The 14,857-nt window shown below is 42.3% G+C and overlaps 1 protein-coding gene across 9 annotated transcripts in view; it reads right to left on the bottom strand.

Annotated features, from left to right (window-relative positions):
• Nucleotides 1–14,857, bottom strand: part of dtx1 (deltex E3 ubiquitin ligase 1) — a 43,441-nt gene that overhangs the window by 7,696 nt on the left and 20,888 nt on the right. For 7 of the 9 annotated variants that reach the window (XR_016114728.1, XM_088994630.1, XM_088994635.1 and 4 more), the window contains 6 exons: nucleotides 8,000–8,708; nucleotides 4,706–4,767; nucleotides 4,444–4,605; nucleotides 1,678–1,739; nucleotides 1,404–1,562; nucleotides 172–333 (listed from right to left, as the gene is read on the bottom strand). Coding sequence is in view for 8 of the 9 variants with exons in the window: in XM_088994630.1 (XP_088850756.1) it covers nucleotides 172–333; nucleotides 1,404–1,562; nucleotides 1,678–1,739; nucleotides 4,444–4,605; nucleotides 4,706–4,767; nucleotides 8,000–8,708 (1,316 nt within the window). In the remaining variant the exon portion in view is untranslated. The remainder of the gene's footprint in view (nucleotides 1–171; nucleotides 334–1,403; nucleotides 1,563–1,677; nucleotides 1,740–4,443; nucleotides 4,606–4,705; nucleotides 4,768–7,999; nucleotides 8,709–14,857) is intronic. The other 2 variants (XM_088994637.1, XM_088994636.1) reach the window with 2 other exon arrangements.

Below are 14,857 nucleotides of genomic sequence, written 5' to 3'. Positions count from 1 at the left end.
AAAATATTTTCAAATCTTTTTTCTTCGCGACTCACATAGCTCACCTTGGTACAAGAATCATCAGATTTAAGCGGATGAAGCAATCTCATTAGAGTCGGCGATTTATAGAAGAAAGGAGGTGGATCAGAGCACAAAAAGCAAGGAGGATTAGTAAAGTCTGATAATGCCAACCTGGACACCGGCAGGAATGTCGTAGACAATGCGAATGGTCTTGTAGTCTGGGTAGCCAGGCAGGCAATGGGGGATGACGTGGTATTCCATCTTCCCAGGAGGCTGAGTGCCCGTTTTCTCCCCATAAATGGTCTTGCATGTTGGGCACTGAAGGCTTCCATCCTGCTTGGGAGCAACGGGTGCCATTATTTGCGAGAAAAAAAATGAGGTCCTCATTTTCACCATTCAATCTCTATTATGCAATGGCCAGCCATTGCAGATAATGCTGCATTCAAGACGGAACAAGAGGCACCCTTTGATTAGACTCTATTGTCATGGGTAGAGGCACCTGTGGAAATTGACATGCAGCAAATGCAATTCACCACATCACTTCCCTACTTCAGTATGAGTGCTTCAATATTGGGATTGGATTGGATTGGATTGGATTTGCCTTTATTAGTCTCGCAGTGGAGAAATTTACATTTCACAGCAGCAAAGTTATGAAAGAAATGAAAGTAAAGTAATGAAAGTAGTAGAAAGAACACAACTAGAGAGGTTTTCAGGAAAGAACTGACTCGAGGGTTTTTAGGCTTCAAAAGTGCTGTGTATTGTGTGATTCATTTATTTTCTGCACAAAGCACATGAGACGATTTGTGGGAATGATGTTTGCCTTTTTATATTTATTTGCAATCATTTGCACTGCACAAACATAGGAGAAAATCAAGCCTCCAAACATTTGTGCATTTTAATCTTAATTGGTTTTGATCATCAAATCAAACAAATGTACAGTAAAGTCTCGTTATATCGATATCGGATATAACGATAGTCCCGGTTATATCGATACTATTTCTATGCACGCATGGAGAAAATTACATGCAAACAGGGTCGGATATATCGATAGTCCCGGTTATATCGATATTTTTTCGGATTCCCTTGAATATCGATATAACGAGACTTTACTGTATTTTCATTTTCTGCTCCTGCAAAAAGAAGTACTGTTAATATTTTATGCAACTGCACCAAAATGAGCTGAATTCATAATGATTTCCCGCAACTCCCAGGGCTGAGCTTTCGAGATGGATACGACTGATCTGATGAGGCTCTATGAGATCCCCCTCTGTGTAGTACAGTCGCAGAGATGCATCGTCTGCCAGTTCTGCGCAGCTCAGTCAAGCCGAACGATGCTGCGCGTTTGTAATTCCAGCCTGGAGAGTGACATCATAACAACGGCTGGCTCATAAGCTTTTCCCCACCTTATTGCCATTGTTGTACATGGCCACCAGGCACAGCAGATGGTACATATGCCCGCACTTGCCAAGTTTGCCCGCCAACTCTGGCTTGATGCCTTTGTGCTGCAGGACACCTTCATAGCCTGATGCCATGGTCAGCCTCTCCATGCAGATGGTACAGTCCTGCACCAGCCAAATAACAAACACTTCATGCGCTAGAACTGTGGATTTTTTTCTTTCTCCATACTTTCACACCTGTGATTGCACGCATGTGTATGCGCGTGTATGTGTGTTTTACCTCATCTGGCCCCACTTTAATTTTGTCGGTGTATCTTCTGACAACATCCTCTGGAGTTTTGCCTTGACGTATAAAACAGAAATTAAATAGAGTAAAAGATAATCAGGTACAAACCCAACATTAAAAAGGCTAAGTGGACAGAATATTCCTGGAAAAACCCATTTCCACCCTGATCGTCATTTCTCCTCTTTGCAATCACTGTTAAATGAATGTGGTGACAAAATAACACACCCACAGTCACACGAAGAAAAAGTAAAAAACACACAGTTCATCTAAATGTTGACTATGCTGTGTCATGTCAACACATTTTGGTGAGTAAAATACTAAATTGTACTCCCAATTGTACGACTTAAGAGGGATTAATGTTTAGAGGCTCCGCTGTACATGTTGAACGACTGCATGTATCATCATTTTATGTGTGAAAGCAGTGCTGCATGGCTAAGAGCACACCCACATAGCAGACCACTGAAGCCAATGTGTTTTTCCACTAGAATGTCTTTTTTTCAGTTCAGCTAGGCAGAAAGAGAGGAACACAGCACTGCATTGCCTCTTTTCAATTCATTAAACAACACCCATTGTCTGACGTTTTGTTCACTGTTTGTTATCAACCATCTATGGAACAGTTGTGGTGACGTTGGTGAAAATTGACACATCTCAACTTGCATCATATTAAATTTTAACAACCAGACACTGCAGACAGACTTAAAAAAATCTGAATGAAAACAGCATACAGATTTTACCTTTTGTACCATGTTGCACGAATAAACTGCACATTATTGGTAGTATACAGCCTGAGAGTTTTGGCTCAATCCTATTAGTGAAGCGGTTAATAATGAAACCGCACGAGGTAAAGGTGAAAGAGTACAAGTAGTGTAGCACAATAAGAGCTGTGAAGGGCTAACTAAGAGGACAACTGCAGTGAAGGCTAGGGATGGAAGCCTCACTGATCAATTAGGACAAAGACTCCCTTGGGAGGCTCCGGGTTTCCAAGGCTTCTATCGACCTGTTTTCATTCTGGCCATGGCCTGTAAATCCCAGATGATGTGTAGAAAAGCGAACTGACTGCAGTCTGCTTTGTTTGGCCTGCATGTCCATCTGTGAGACTTCAGACAATCAGAATCAATCTTTTCTTCCAAAATGTGGTGAGCAAATTATAACACAAACACAATCCGCCAATAAATGAAAGAAACAGTAAAACAGAAAGTCATAGTAACAAAGGCTCAACGTGTAGTTCAACATGCAGTATATGGGCAGTCAAGACGAGGACTAATTTTCAAAATATGAAGCTATGCGGTCAAGGGAAGTTCATGCCCATCGCTTGTGTGGCTGTATAGCCAATGAGCAGTGATGTGCGGTGAGGTTCATGGCTGGTAAGGCACTGACGTCATCACAGTCAGATTTACAAATATGAACTCTACCGAGTAGCTTATTCACCATTTGATTGGCAACAGTTAACGTGTTTTGTTTAAAATGTCATGTCAGCATTCTTTATATAAACTGTAGCATAGAAAAAAAGAATAAAAAAAAACAAACGTGATTACTGTGTTACCTTTACTTAAATGAAGTCCATGCGCCGCTCCTTCTGAAGAAAGGCATCAATAACTTTTGGTTATTGATGCAACAGCTTTAAAAGTCACTCTATTTCTTTCAATTTAAATATGTCATCCTCCATTCTTAAAATAAGGCCAAGCAACACGAAAAAAGGACTGGATGGTTGAACTTAACTTGCTGTTTACTATAGCTTGCTCTCACTAATTCTATTTTTCTGCAGCCAAGGAGGCACAAGAAAAATCTGTAATCACCAGCGCCCTCTGTCATGAGGCAGGAGAACTGTGTGCCTCACCTATGCACACAATTTTGATGAAAATAAAATAAAATAAACACTGTAGTACAGTGTCTATAATGTAAAGTGACTGTCCATTATATAAACCAGCTAAACTGTAGAAATTTAGTTCACATACTAAAAGTGTTTGAACACTTTAATAGCGATATGCAGAGGGAGAGCAATGCGGTCTCACTGCAGAGCAAGACAGCACAGTTAGCATAGTGATTGCGCAATCCATGGTGAGGCTCAGCCGGCTGCTGCCTCACCGCTCGTCTCTACTTAGTATTTGAACGGTAAACATTAAAAACGGTGAAGTTAAATGGAAAAGAACTTTAAAGTAGAAATCACTAAATAAATATAACTGTTTATTTTTTAATTTGATATTGCCATGGTGACAGGTGAGGCACGGCCTCACCTGCCTCCCCTGACTGCACGTCACTTCCAATGAGACATGGAGGAAACTGTAGGTACGGCAAGGTATGTTGCTAAAAACAAGGCAATCCAACAAAATGGTTGAATCATTTGGACACGTAGCAACCCGGTGATCAAGTGGAAAGCATGAACGTGTGAGCACCTTGCTCATGTCAATATGAGCGGTTTAGCTGCTAACAACCTGCTGCCAACTACAGGACATAAGCACCAATCAATTTTGTAATTATGCATTGTTCTACTGTTAAATAAAAATGTCTGTGAAAAAGCATGTACTAAAGTGGTATGTGATGCTCAAACGATTGAGAGCGTCTCTTCGTTATCACATTTAAGTGAGGACAGTCACAGTTTGGTTTAGAATATTAAGCTACTGCCTCTGAGGTGGTGAATGCTCCAGTGGGTACAAACACATTAGGCCGCTTTTGTAACGAACGGAACATTTGCTTTATTTGATCAATTTTCATCCGCTGCACCGCACAACTCCTGTTCCAACATGTTTGCCTCCAACTTACCTTTCCTCAGGTGCTTTTTCTTGGTCTTGCGCCGCATCCCATTCACCCCCGGAACTGGCCTCATATCGCTCTTACTGATGTGTGGTGGGTGTAAAATGGGCTTGGGTGCTCGGGTCAGGCAAACAGGGAGACCTACAGCGCACATCAGGATACCGGTCATACCTGATGCATATGTGACAACGCACACCCACACAAACAGAAAATGATCGTGAGTAATATGGTAATATCTTCATCACCATGGAAAGTTTTTAGCTGACCCAACCTGCTAGTGCTGGATGGACTGGACCAGATCCAGTCAAGTTCTTGACTGGGAGAGCGGGAACTCTGCAAGAGAAAGAAAAGAGGTCCGGTGTTCATTATGTTGTGATACAATGAAACAGTCTGATACATGGACAGGGCTGATCCATTCTAAACAAGAGTTTTGACTTGACTTCACTCCACATGACAACAAGTGTTGATTTTGGACATTTTTAAAGTAGATTCTGCTTGGGATCAAAACAAAATAGCAATACTCTAAAACAGCGGTCGCAGATCCTCTGTATTCTGGTCCCAGGACACAGAGAAAGAATTACCTTACCTTACTTCCATTTTTCCTTTCCACATTTTAAAATAATCTGCTTAATTTTAACAAAAATATTCTCCGTTATACAGATGTCTATTACACACGAGACGGGCTTATGGATCACATGATATGTTACCATTAAATTTAAATCCAGGAGCTTGCAAACTGAATAAGAATGTTACCGTTAAATTTGAAATCTGGAGCTTACAAACTGTGGAAAAAAACAAAGGTCTCTGGAAAGTTTCTTTGGGATGGTGAAAAGGTCCAGCCAAGAAACAGAAGAGAAGCTATTAACTTTTAAGAAAAAGAAGGCTACATTTAATCGGCAGTTATCTGGAATCCAATTTAAAATATGGATTTATCTCAATGGGAGATTTACGGACACCAAGCCCACTTTGCATAATATGTGGTGAAGATAAGTCATTTTTCAAGCATGCAGTATTTGTGCTGATATTTTGAAGTCGCGTTGAAATGCTTCCGTGGTGATCAAAGAGTGTTAGGGCTGGAAAGGACGAACCTCATGTCATAATTCGGGTTTATTATTATGTTTCGAAAACACGACAGTTTATAGTATATTTTGTTCTACTGTATTTATCCATTACACTTTGAAGGGTGGTCCTTGAAAATATTGAGTGCCATTAAACCGGTCCTTAGGGCAAAAAATGTTGGGGACCGCTGCTCAAAGACATCCATCCATCCATGATGTGGACCTCTTATCCTCAAAGAGGCGGCGTCAGCGGACAATTTGGAATGTCATATTTACTCCCCACGCATGTTTTTGGAATGTGGTAGAAAATTGGAGTATCTGGAGAAAACCCACATAGGCACAGGGAGAACATGGAAATTCCACACAAGAAGCCTGGATTCGAACATACCACGGCTGCATTGTGAGGCCAGTCGCACACCATGCCACCATATCACACCGTTACAAAAAAAACTGTTAGAAATGCTCAACTTGAGGTGAACAAAACAAATGAAGCAAAGATGTTGCTGTGTACAGCATACATACTCATATTCATATGCGACTTCCTGACTCTTTTTCCTGTCGTGGCATCTGTCCCAATAAAGAATAGATATAAATCAAACAACCAGAACTCAATTAGATGACTGCAGAACAGGCTATTGTATCTTTATTAATGGATAACAGCTCCAAAAATGCCCTCCACAAAGTCACATGCAGAATTCACATGTAAGCGGGGTGGTGCTCACTTCATCCACTCATCGCCACCCAAAAAGGCTTTAAATCACTCGGCTCTTTGAGCAACCAGGAGGGGCTTCCTATGACAATACTTAAAGGCCCACTAGATGTATTGAGGCCAAATCCAAAATCCGATCAAAACCCCACTCTGAGTGAGTATGCAATTGTGGTGGTTCATACAATTCATCGCAGAGCAAATGTGTCTTATTCTCAGTGCGCATACAAACTTCACCAAAAAGTGCAAAGAGCTTGTACTTATAATTCGGGATGTTAGATCACACAATGAGCTCCATGGAGGATTACATCATACATATGTAATGTGATAAAAGAGCTGCACACTTAGTGACTTTAAAAAATCTATCAAAATGACCTAGACTGAAACAAGCAGGCAAATGTTTATGTCTTGTGTTTATGCATACAAAGTCAAGACATATTGCATCTTGCAAGCAGTGCACTGTGTTAAAACTAGTTGGCAGCTCATCATGATTTTCAAGACATCAGGTTGGGGCTCCTGAAGGAATGCATTTTATGGAATTGTCTTTGATCAAATTGGACTGGAATCATTTTCAACTTTTAATTTACTGCTAAAAAAATAAAACCTATTCGAATTGTATTCCATCATGCCCAAGTGGTTGTGTTTGGTCAGATTGTTATTGTAAACAACAGCCCTTTGTTTTATCTGGTTGGGCGCACCTCTTTGAGCCCATTCAATCGAAGAGGATGAACCCAACCACCTTGACAGCTCTTGCACTCTGCCAAATCAAATCACGTTCTTCTGTCTGACTAGGGTTCATTCTCACACCCCCAACTTCCCTTTTTCCAACGGTCTGTATTTCGTAAGCATCATCTTATGCGCACAAAATGTAAAAAACTAAAATAAAATTATATTGAAATTGATTTCCCTACAAAGTAATTCTCGGTACACTGTCTTCTTGGGTGTCAGCAAAGCGAGTACTTTACCTTATCATGTTAAACGGACTGTGTGTTTATTTATTTGCCAAATTTTCTGCAACATTGAACCATTCCTTTTGACTTCCTGCTGGGCAGAAGTCTTATATTGAAAGAATATGGAAGGAAATAATAGGTGATTCGACATTGAAAAGGTAATACTTTGAGATGATGCTCAAGAATTAAGACAGATTCACAAATGAGAATATAGTTTGAAGATAACCTGTTTGAAAGCAGCAACAAGGTGAATTTCTGTTTTTCTGTCTCTAGATTTATGTCTGATTAGAATATGCGCTACATTAATCATACATGTACAGTACGTATCTGTGTTTCTATATCCTGCAATCTGATGTCTCACATTCTGTGTAAATTCCTGGTGCCTGTTTGTCTCGCACAAGTGAGCGTGTGTTAGCCGTTTGCTTTTCTGCACATGTGAGTGAGTGTGCTGCTGAGGGTATGTAAACTACATACGATGTTGAGCTACTCGCCTGAGAATTTTTGTCCTTCGTTTCACCCCAGCCTCTTGGGCAGCTTTTTCTCACAGTCTCTACAAAAGTGCTGGGTGAGAAAGCCCCCCCCCGCATACCTGTGCTTTCATTGAATTCTTACAATCTCTTTCCATCATATTTATCTGCTTTCCTGTGATAGCTGCTCCCTCTGTGACTTGATCATGTCAGCGGAGGAAAATGGTATGGTATAGTAAACAGTACATTAGTTGAAAGAAATGTTCGCACACCATAGCAGTCTTGTGCGTGCATCTTGATTATGCTTTTTTTTTGGTTTACAACCTGAAAATGTGTCAGTAGAGAAGCATAGTACATTAGAAAGTAAAAGACTTAGCTCAATACCCTGGCGGAATGGTTCCTCTAGGACTGGCCATAGAGATGCGCTGAGTGCCTGGTCGGTTCAGGTTGTTCTGTCCGTTGATTGCAAGTGTGTTGTGACCATGGGATGACATCACATGAAAGTTAGCTGGGGACAATGGAACCTGCACCTGCTCACCTTTGGCTTGCCCCTCTCCTATACTGACATTATTGGTGCCAGACAAAGTTGGAGACCAAAGCGAGGTTCCAGCAAATGTGTTGCTCTGTCGCACGGCCGTCAGGGTCCCTGTGGCACCTGCATTGCCTGCTCCGTGGAGCTTGCGTCGCTGGGAGGCAAGGATTGCATTCGATGCGGCTCTCGTACAGTTGACCAGGATGCATTGCTGGCAGCAGCAGGGCTGACCGGAGCTGGCGCCCACAGGCCAAGACTGCGACTTGGGGATGGAACCCATGATGAGTGGATAAGCAAGATCCATCCGTCTCCGAAGGCGCCGTTTGCGCTGGCTCTGCTTATTGGTTTGTGACATGCTGTTGAAGTCGATGAGATAACAGAAGCCTACGGAGGTCAGATCCAGCCACGGGTGCTGCTTCTCGTAGGCATTCTGGATGGTCACGCAAATCTCCATGTCATATGGCGTCCATGAACCATTGTCGTTCTCCCACTCCCACACCACGCCTTTGCCCGGAGCAGAAGATGGTTCATAGAAGTTCCTCTGCACTGGTCTCATGGTGCCTGAAAAGACAGAGAATTGAAGAGGATTGTCTCAATTTAAACCTCAAAGGGTCTCAGCAAAGTATGAACAATAGTGTGGCCTTTTAGAAATGACGAAGAAAAAATCTGCTTGTTTATCTGCTCTTAAGATCAGTTTTGAAGGACACTTGGTATTTTGGGGAGCTGTCATGCATGTGAAGCTCTGTAGACATGAAATTTAACCGATGAAAACAGTTCGCAACTGATTGCTATTTTGACCTCAGTTCAAACGCCATTTAATCCAATTAGGAAATTAATAGGGGCTGTGGCAGGAAGTCTTGCTGCTAATCAGGATTAGTTTGTGACACATGTCAGCAAGGTTCAAGGCATATACATACTGTATTACTAATTGTTGCATTAGATCATTGGTTGACTGGTTATTTCAAACACAATCATAAAAATGATGCCAATTATTTGCAGAAACAGACATCAGATTCGCAGTCTTCGACTCAGAGCAGCATTACCCTTCTACTCATGGTCTCTTAACTCTCTCAAACGCTACAACGCAGCATAGTGGTCACTTGGTAAAGGTTCTTCTTAAGATGTTGGCAAGTGCTACCAAACAGCCCTACTTTCCAATATGAGTAAATTGTACTGCACATTATTTGAGTAACACTCGTGCAATGAGAGTGTGTGTAGCTGCCTTAACACCATGACAATGAGTACAAAAACAGCAGAATTATTGTAAGTATTTATGGACTGCAGAAATGAAAGGGAACAGCATGAACACCAATATGATTTTGAGTCTCTGCTTCAAAGATTCAGCCGATTGACTAATTTTCTTTGGAGCTGCCCAGAAATGCGTTTCCCCACAAAATGTCACATATGAGTTGTTGATTTTCTCACCGTAACTCTCCGTGTCCTTCCTAACAGGAAACTGAGTGAAAGTATCCACTTCCTGGCTGGTCCTGTGTGATTTTAGTAGACATTTTTCCTGCCCTGCCCTTAATGTCCTCCTGTTGTCTTTAGCTTCCTATGAAGCAAGTGCAAGCTGTGTGATGTATTGTCTCATCAAACTCCACAAAGAGACTCTAACCCCACTGTCACTCAGTATCAGGGCAGTTCAGGGACAGCTCAGCTGTCCTTCCAGGTCTCAGCTGGAGGAAAAACTTCCTGCAGCATGTTTGTTGCTGGAGGTCAAGTATGTTCCCTGTGCAAGTAACTTTGTTTTCATTTGGCAGTGACCAAAGTCCTGTCAAAATGACTCCCGAATGGCAAAACATGTAGAATGCAACGGTAAAGTGCTTGACGATCTGCAGAAGCCAGTTTCAGGAATGAAAACAGAGGCTATGAGGTTTAAATACAATTAGTCCAGACGAGCATTTGTGACACTACAAAGGCCTACAATTTTCATTCTAATCAGTTGCAAAGACATTTGACACAGTTGCAATAACGTTCCTTTAAACATGAAACACAAGCAATCTTCCTTCATTGTGCTTGCCTTGAACGGCTTGAATGGAAAAATGCTGTCTTTCTCCAAATGACACATTTTTTATGCTTTGGTAAAACAGGTATTCAAATTCAGAGGGAACTCAAGCTTCCAACTACTATAAACAAAACATTCCCACATCGAGTGAGCTTGTCGATTAATTTAATCTATTTGAACTTGTTCCAAAATGTTTACAGTGGAATGAGATTTGGAATGTACTGGAAACAAGATTAAAGAGGGAAAAAATAGAAATAACGTAAATCTTCATTGGAATTTGATCTATAATTCTTTGTTTTTCTTTTTTTGCTTTAATGTTCAGGATTTAATCACCATACATGCCAATCACAGCATGTATGGTCATGACGGACAGTTGGTTTCAGGGGTGCGAAATGTTTTCTTCTTTTAAGTGGGGCATGCCAGAAACTAATTGAAAAGTCCAACACAAGCAGTTATCTGGTGCCTTGAGATTTCCAGCCCCCCCATCTCATAAAAGGTGATTACGGTAATAAATTTTGATTGAACAGTACTTAAAACAATTTGTTGTTTTAGTCTCAGTACACACCTTAACATATCCATCTGATGGACTTTTTCATTATATTTCTGTATTCAGGATAAAGGTCGCAATGAATGATTTTTAATCAAACAAATCAAAAGTCTCTAACTTCAAACTTTTTTAGATGGCATTGAGAGTAAGTGACCACAGCAAAAGCCAGATACTCTTGCCAGCTATAGTAGCACTGCTTTTAGTGTCAGCGGAGGAGGATGGAGTAGAGATGAGGTGGAGAGTGACATTTCGGAATGAAAATCTGAGTATCCAAGCGCTTCAAATGGTGAACTGTGGTAAATAGTTATACAGTGTGTATCCAGTGGAGATGATTCACTTGTTCCATAATCTTCAAGAAGCATGTGCTGGACGTGTTAATTTCTTTTTTAAATGTACAATTTTTGGTTGATTATAACCAATATCAAAAATAGAGTACACTCAAGTGAGGGTGCCATGACTAAAAATGTCCTTGAGTTTATCAATGCATGTGTGAGACAAATATGTCTGATGGAAATTACTAGTCTCTTATGTGCAACCAGAAGCATTCAATAAAGAGCATGAGAATGTATGTGGTAACAAAAGCTGCTCCTTGGGCTACCTGTGCTCAGTGTCATAGATAGTTGTAAACGTTAACACTCGTGCTTTCCCCAAACTGAGTGCCGGCAGCCAAATTATCAATGTACCCCTTCACAGTCTAGCTTGGCTGTGCACCAGCACTGTCTTTCTGAGCCATTGCTCACATTTTCCACTCGAAAGATTCCATCCTGGTCACACGCAATGCTCAATTCCTGTGCAAGGAGCAAATGTTTGTCAGTGTATTAAGGGCTATATCAACGACTTAATGCTTTCCTTCACTGACAGCCCTGCAGTGAACCTATCCCAATCCCACAAGCTTTATGCTATATCCTTCAATTTTCGACTTTCCTTGAGACTGCATTAACCTCAAAAAAGTGTATGTGTTACGTTAGGGGTGTCAAACTCATTTTTTGCAGCGTGCCCCATTGTAGTTATGGTTTCCTCTCGAGGGCCGTTAGGAATTTGGTTAAACCATTAGAATGTTTCATCTCCTCCACATACGGTGATAAATTGGCTTACAAACGCTTTAGCTCACGAACTTTTCGCCTTACGAAAATTAAATTCGCGAGAATATAATCTTGGCATACCAACTAGTTTTCGGCGGACGAACCAAACCACACAGCGCCACGGTGGCTGGCGGTCTAGTTTTCGGCGGAGGAACACCAATCCACATGGTTTAACAGACAGGCAGACTACTTTGATCGAAAGCCTCATCTTTTGTCACGTTTTTTTTCAACCACCAAGAAAATCTATGTCATTTTAATTTGCTGTCTGTGAATGTACTTTTACATGCTATGACTACCTTAAGTGATCCTTGGATTTCCCCCACATACTCCGAGTCAGATGAACGCAGACAAGCCAGTCAAGGTTGGTCGTTTTGCTGCCTTGGCGCATTGCAGAGTCGCTCTTTTACCAGCAAGCACCGGATTGATTAAGATATGGCCTGATACTCTAAAGAAAATCCTTATTGTGGTCAGATTGATTCATTAAATCCCCCAATGCCACATAATAACAGATAAATGACAATTTTATCACTGCTTTTTTGTAAATAATTCTCTACTGTCTCAAAAGTTGCAATCCCAGGATTACAGCAAAGGAATTTCAAACTTTATACTTTGTGCGATTGTCAAATCTTAATGTTCAGCAGTTTTGCAGAGGAAAGCGGAACGGTTATTTAATTATTCTTTAGGGGGCATTATTGTGTACAGAGTTTGTGTATTTGATCCCTGGGCAATGGTGATGCTGGATTTCTAGTGTATAATTTGAGAAAATGTTGACAGGTCTTGGGAGCAGTTGAGAAGGCGCTGACGAGATGTTATCATGTGTTGTATACTGGGTGTGGATATACAAACAACTCTGGGGTACACACTTGGATGGTGACTCTTAGCGTCATCAAGCCTCACCTACATGCTGAACTGGAGCAACCTGCTGTTCCAAGTCCTTATAGAGAAATGAAATTAATGCATACAAGCAGCGTGATTGACAGTACACAATGATGGCATTTGTGCGTCAACTATCAGAATTCATCCTCAAATTGTCATTTGCCTGTGACAAAAATGACTTTGAAACCTCTGATTTAGGGTTCAATTAACCTACCTTGCGTGTTCTTGTAATGTGTGAGAAAATCCACCCAGGCACAGGGAGAACATGCAAACTCTGTACAGGAAGGCCAGAGCCAGAAACGAACCAATGACCTCTGTATTGTGATGTGGACATATCAACAAATCACCACCGTGCCAACACACCGAATATCATATTCCCCAAAATAGAACAGTAAAAACTGGAGTCAACTCGAGGTGATAAATGTAATTACAATTTATAGATTTGGTTGTAAATAAAACAATTGAAGCAAATTAGAGGTTTAACTTAAAACAGATTATTTTCTTATAGACAGTGTATTTTAGGTGTTCAAACACCTGACATGTTTCGGCGTATACTTCCGCCTTCGTCAGAGTGTCACGGATGTTGTTGTGACGCGCCTTTTTTCCGCTGGTGTTACTATGAGGGTGTGACCTACCTGTCAGATCTGACAAGCAACAGATCTGACAGGCAGACAGAATGCATACACTTGCCTGACAGATCCGACAGGTAGGTCACGTCCTTATAGTAACACCAGCTGAAAAAAAAGGCGCGTCACAACAAAATCCGTGACACTCTGACGAAGGTGGAAGTATACGCCGAAACATGTCAGGTAATTGAACACCTAAAATACACTGTCTGTAAGAAAAAAATCTGTTTTAAGTTAGATATCAAGTAGAAAGGGGGGAACTTAATACAATAAATTAGAGGTTTGTACATACGGAAAGCAGTGCAGTCTGTTGAGAGGAATAAAAAAACACTTTGTTAAAAACACCTACAAACAATGTATTCAAGCGGGAGGAGAAAATGAAGACAGAATGCTGCTGAGCTATTAACAATATACCACACATGTACTGGGAGAAAACATCTGTCCGAAAGAAATCGGGCATTATAAATTATGAGGTTGTGGCGGGCACTAGGACCAGGCATCTCACCCAGCAGGTGCAGAGGAGGAGCAGTTCATGTTACATATATTACACTGCTTTTGCTGTTCAGTTCAGATCCACTTGTTAGCCGTTGGAATAAACACGTCTCCACATTTAGTCGTGTGTGCTCATTCCTCAACGGCTACACTGGTGACCCCGACGATGGAAATGTTCATGGCAACGGAGGAAGATGTATCTTCTACGGGCATGTCGCCACGACCGGCGCAAACTCGCAGCTGCCGCCTACGCCACGAAGTTGCCCGAGTTCTGGCACAGCGACCCGGCTTCGTGGTTCCACCATGTGGCAGCACTTTTCCACCTACGAGGCGTCACGACAGATGACCCAAAATATTACATGGTCGTGGCGTCCCTCGACCAACCGACAACGCATCGCATGATGCAACTTCTGCGCGCACCTCCACGATGCGGGAAGTACGACGCGCTCAAACAACTGCTGCTCCGGCGGTTCACGCTATCGGCCTCCAAGAGAGCAGACAGACTTCTTTCGCTTCCCGGACTCAGCGACGGAACAGCAGTGGATCTAATGGACAAAATGCTGTCGCTGTTAAATTCGGATGATGGCGGATTCCTTTTCCCCCACATTTTCCTTCGCCAGCTACCACCCGAAGTGCGCGCCGTGCTCGCTAACTCGACGTGCCTAGCCACCGGCGACTATCGTGGCTTGGCGGAAGAAGCAGATCGAGCGCTTCTGGCGATACGGCGGTTGGCCGTGCAAATCGATCCGACCGTCGTGGCCGCAGTGGGATGGCAGAAGCAGCGCGGGAAAGCCACCTGCTATTTCCATCAGCGGTTTGGCGCCAAGGCTCGACGCTGCGCACCTCTCTGCTTCTACGAGACGACGGGAATCTTCAACGCCCGACACCCAGTAGCAGCCGTGGGCGCCAGCAACGAAAGCGAGCTGCTTTTCGTCACGGACTACTCGTCAGGAAGACGTTTCCTTGTGGACAGCGGGGCACAAGTAAGCCTGCTGACGCCCACCGCTGCGGACAAGATGGCAGGTGGATGCGGGCCTGCCTTGTGCGCAGCTAACGGCTCGCCCATCGCTAACTTCGGTTCC

The sequence above is a fragment of the Hippocampus bargibanti genome, linkage group LG04 (genome assembly GCF_051943395.1).
Source record: "Hippocampus bargibanti isolate YZ-2025 linkage group LG04, ASM5194339v1, whole genome shotgun sequence".
Taxonomy (NCBI): domain Eukaryota; kingdom Metazoa; phylum Chordata; class Actinopteri; order Syngnathiformes; family Syngnathidae; genus Hippocampus; species Hippocampus bargibanti.
The sequence above is the reverse complement of the archived record's forward strand: the minus strand, read 5'-3'. Positions and strand labels throughout refer to the sequence as shown.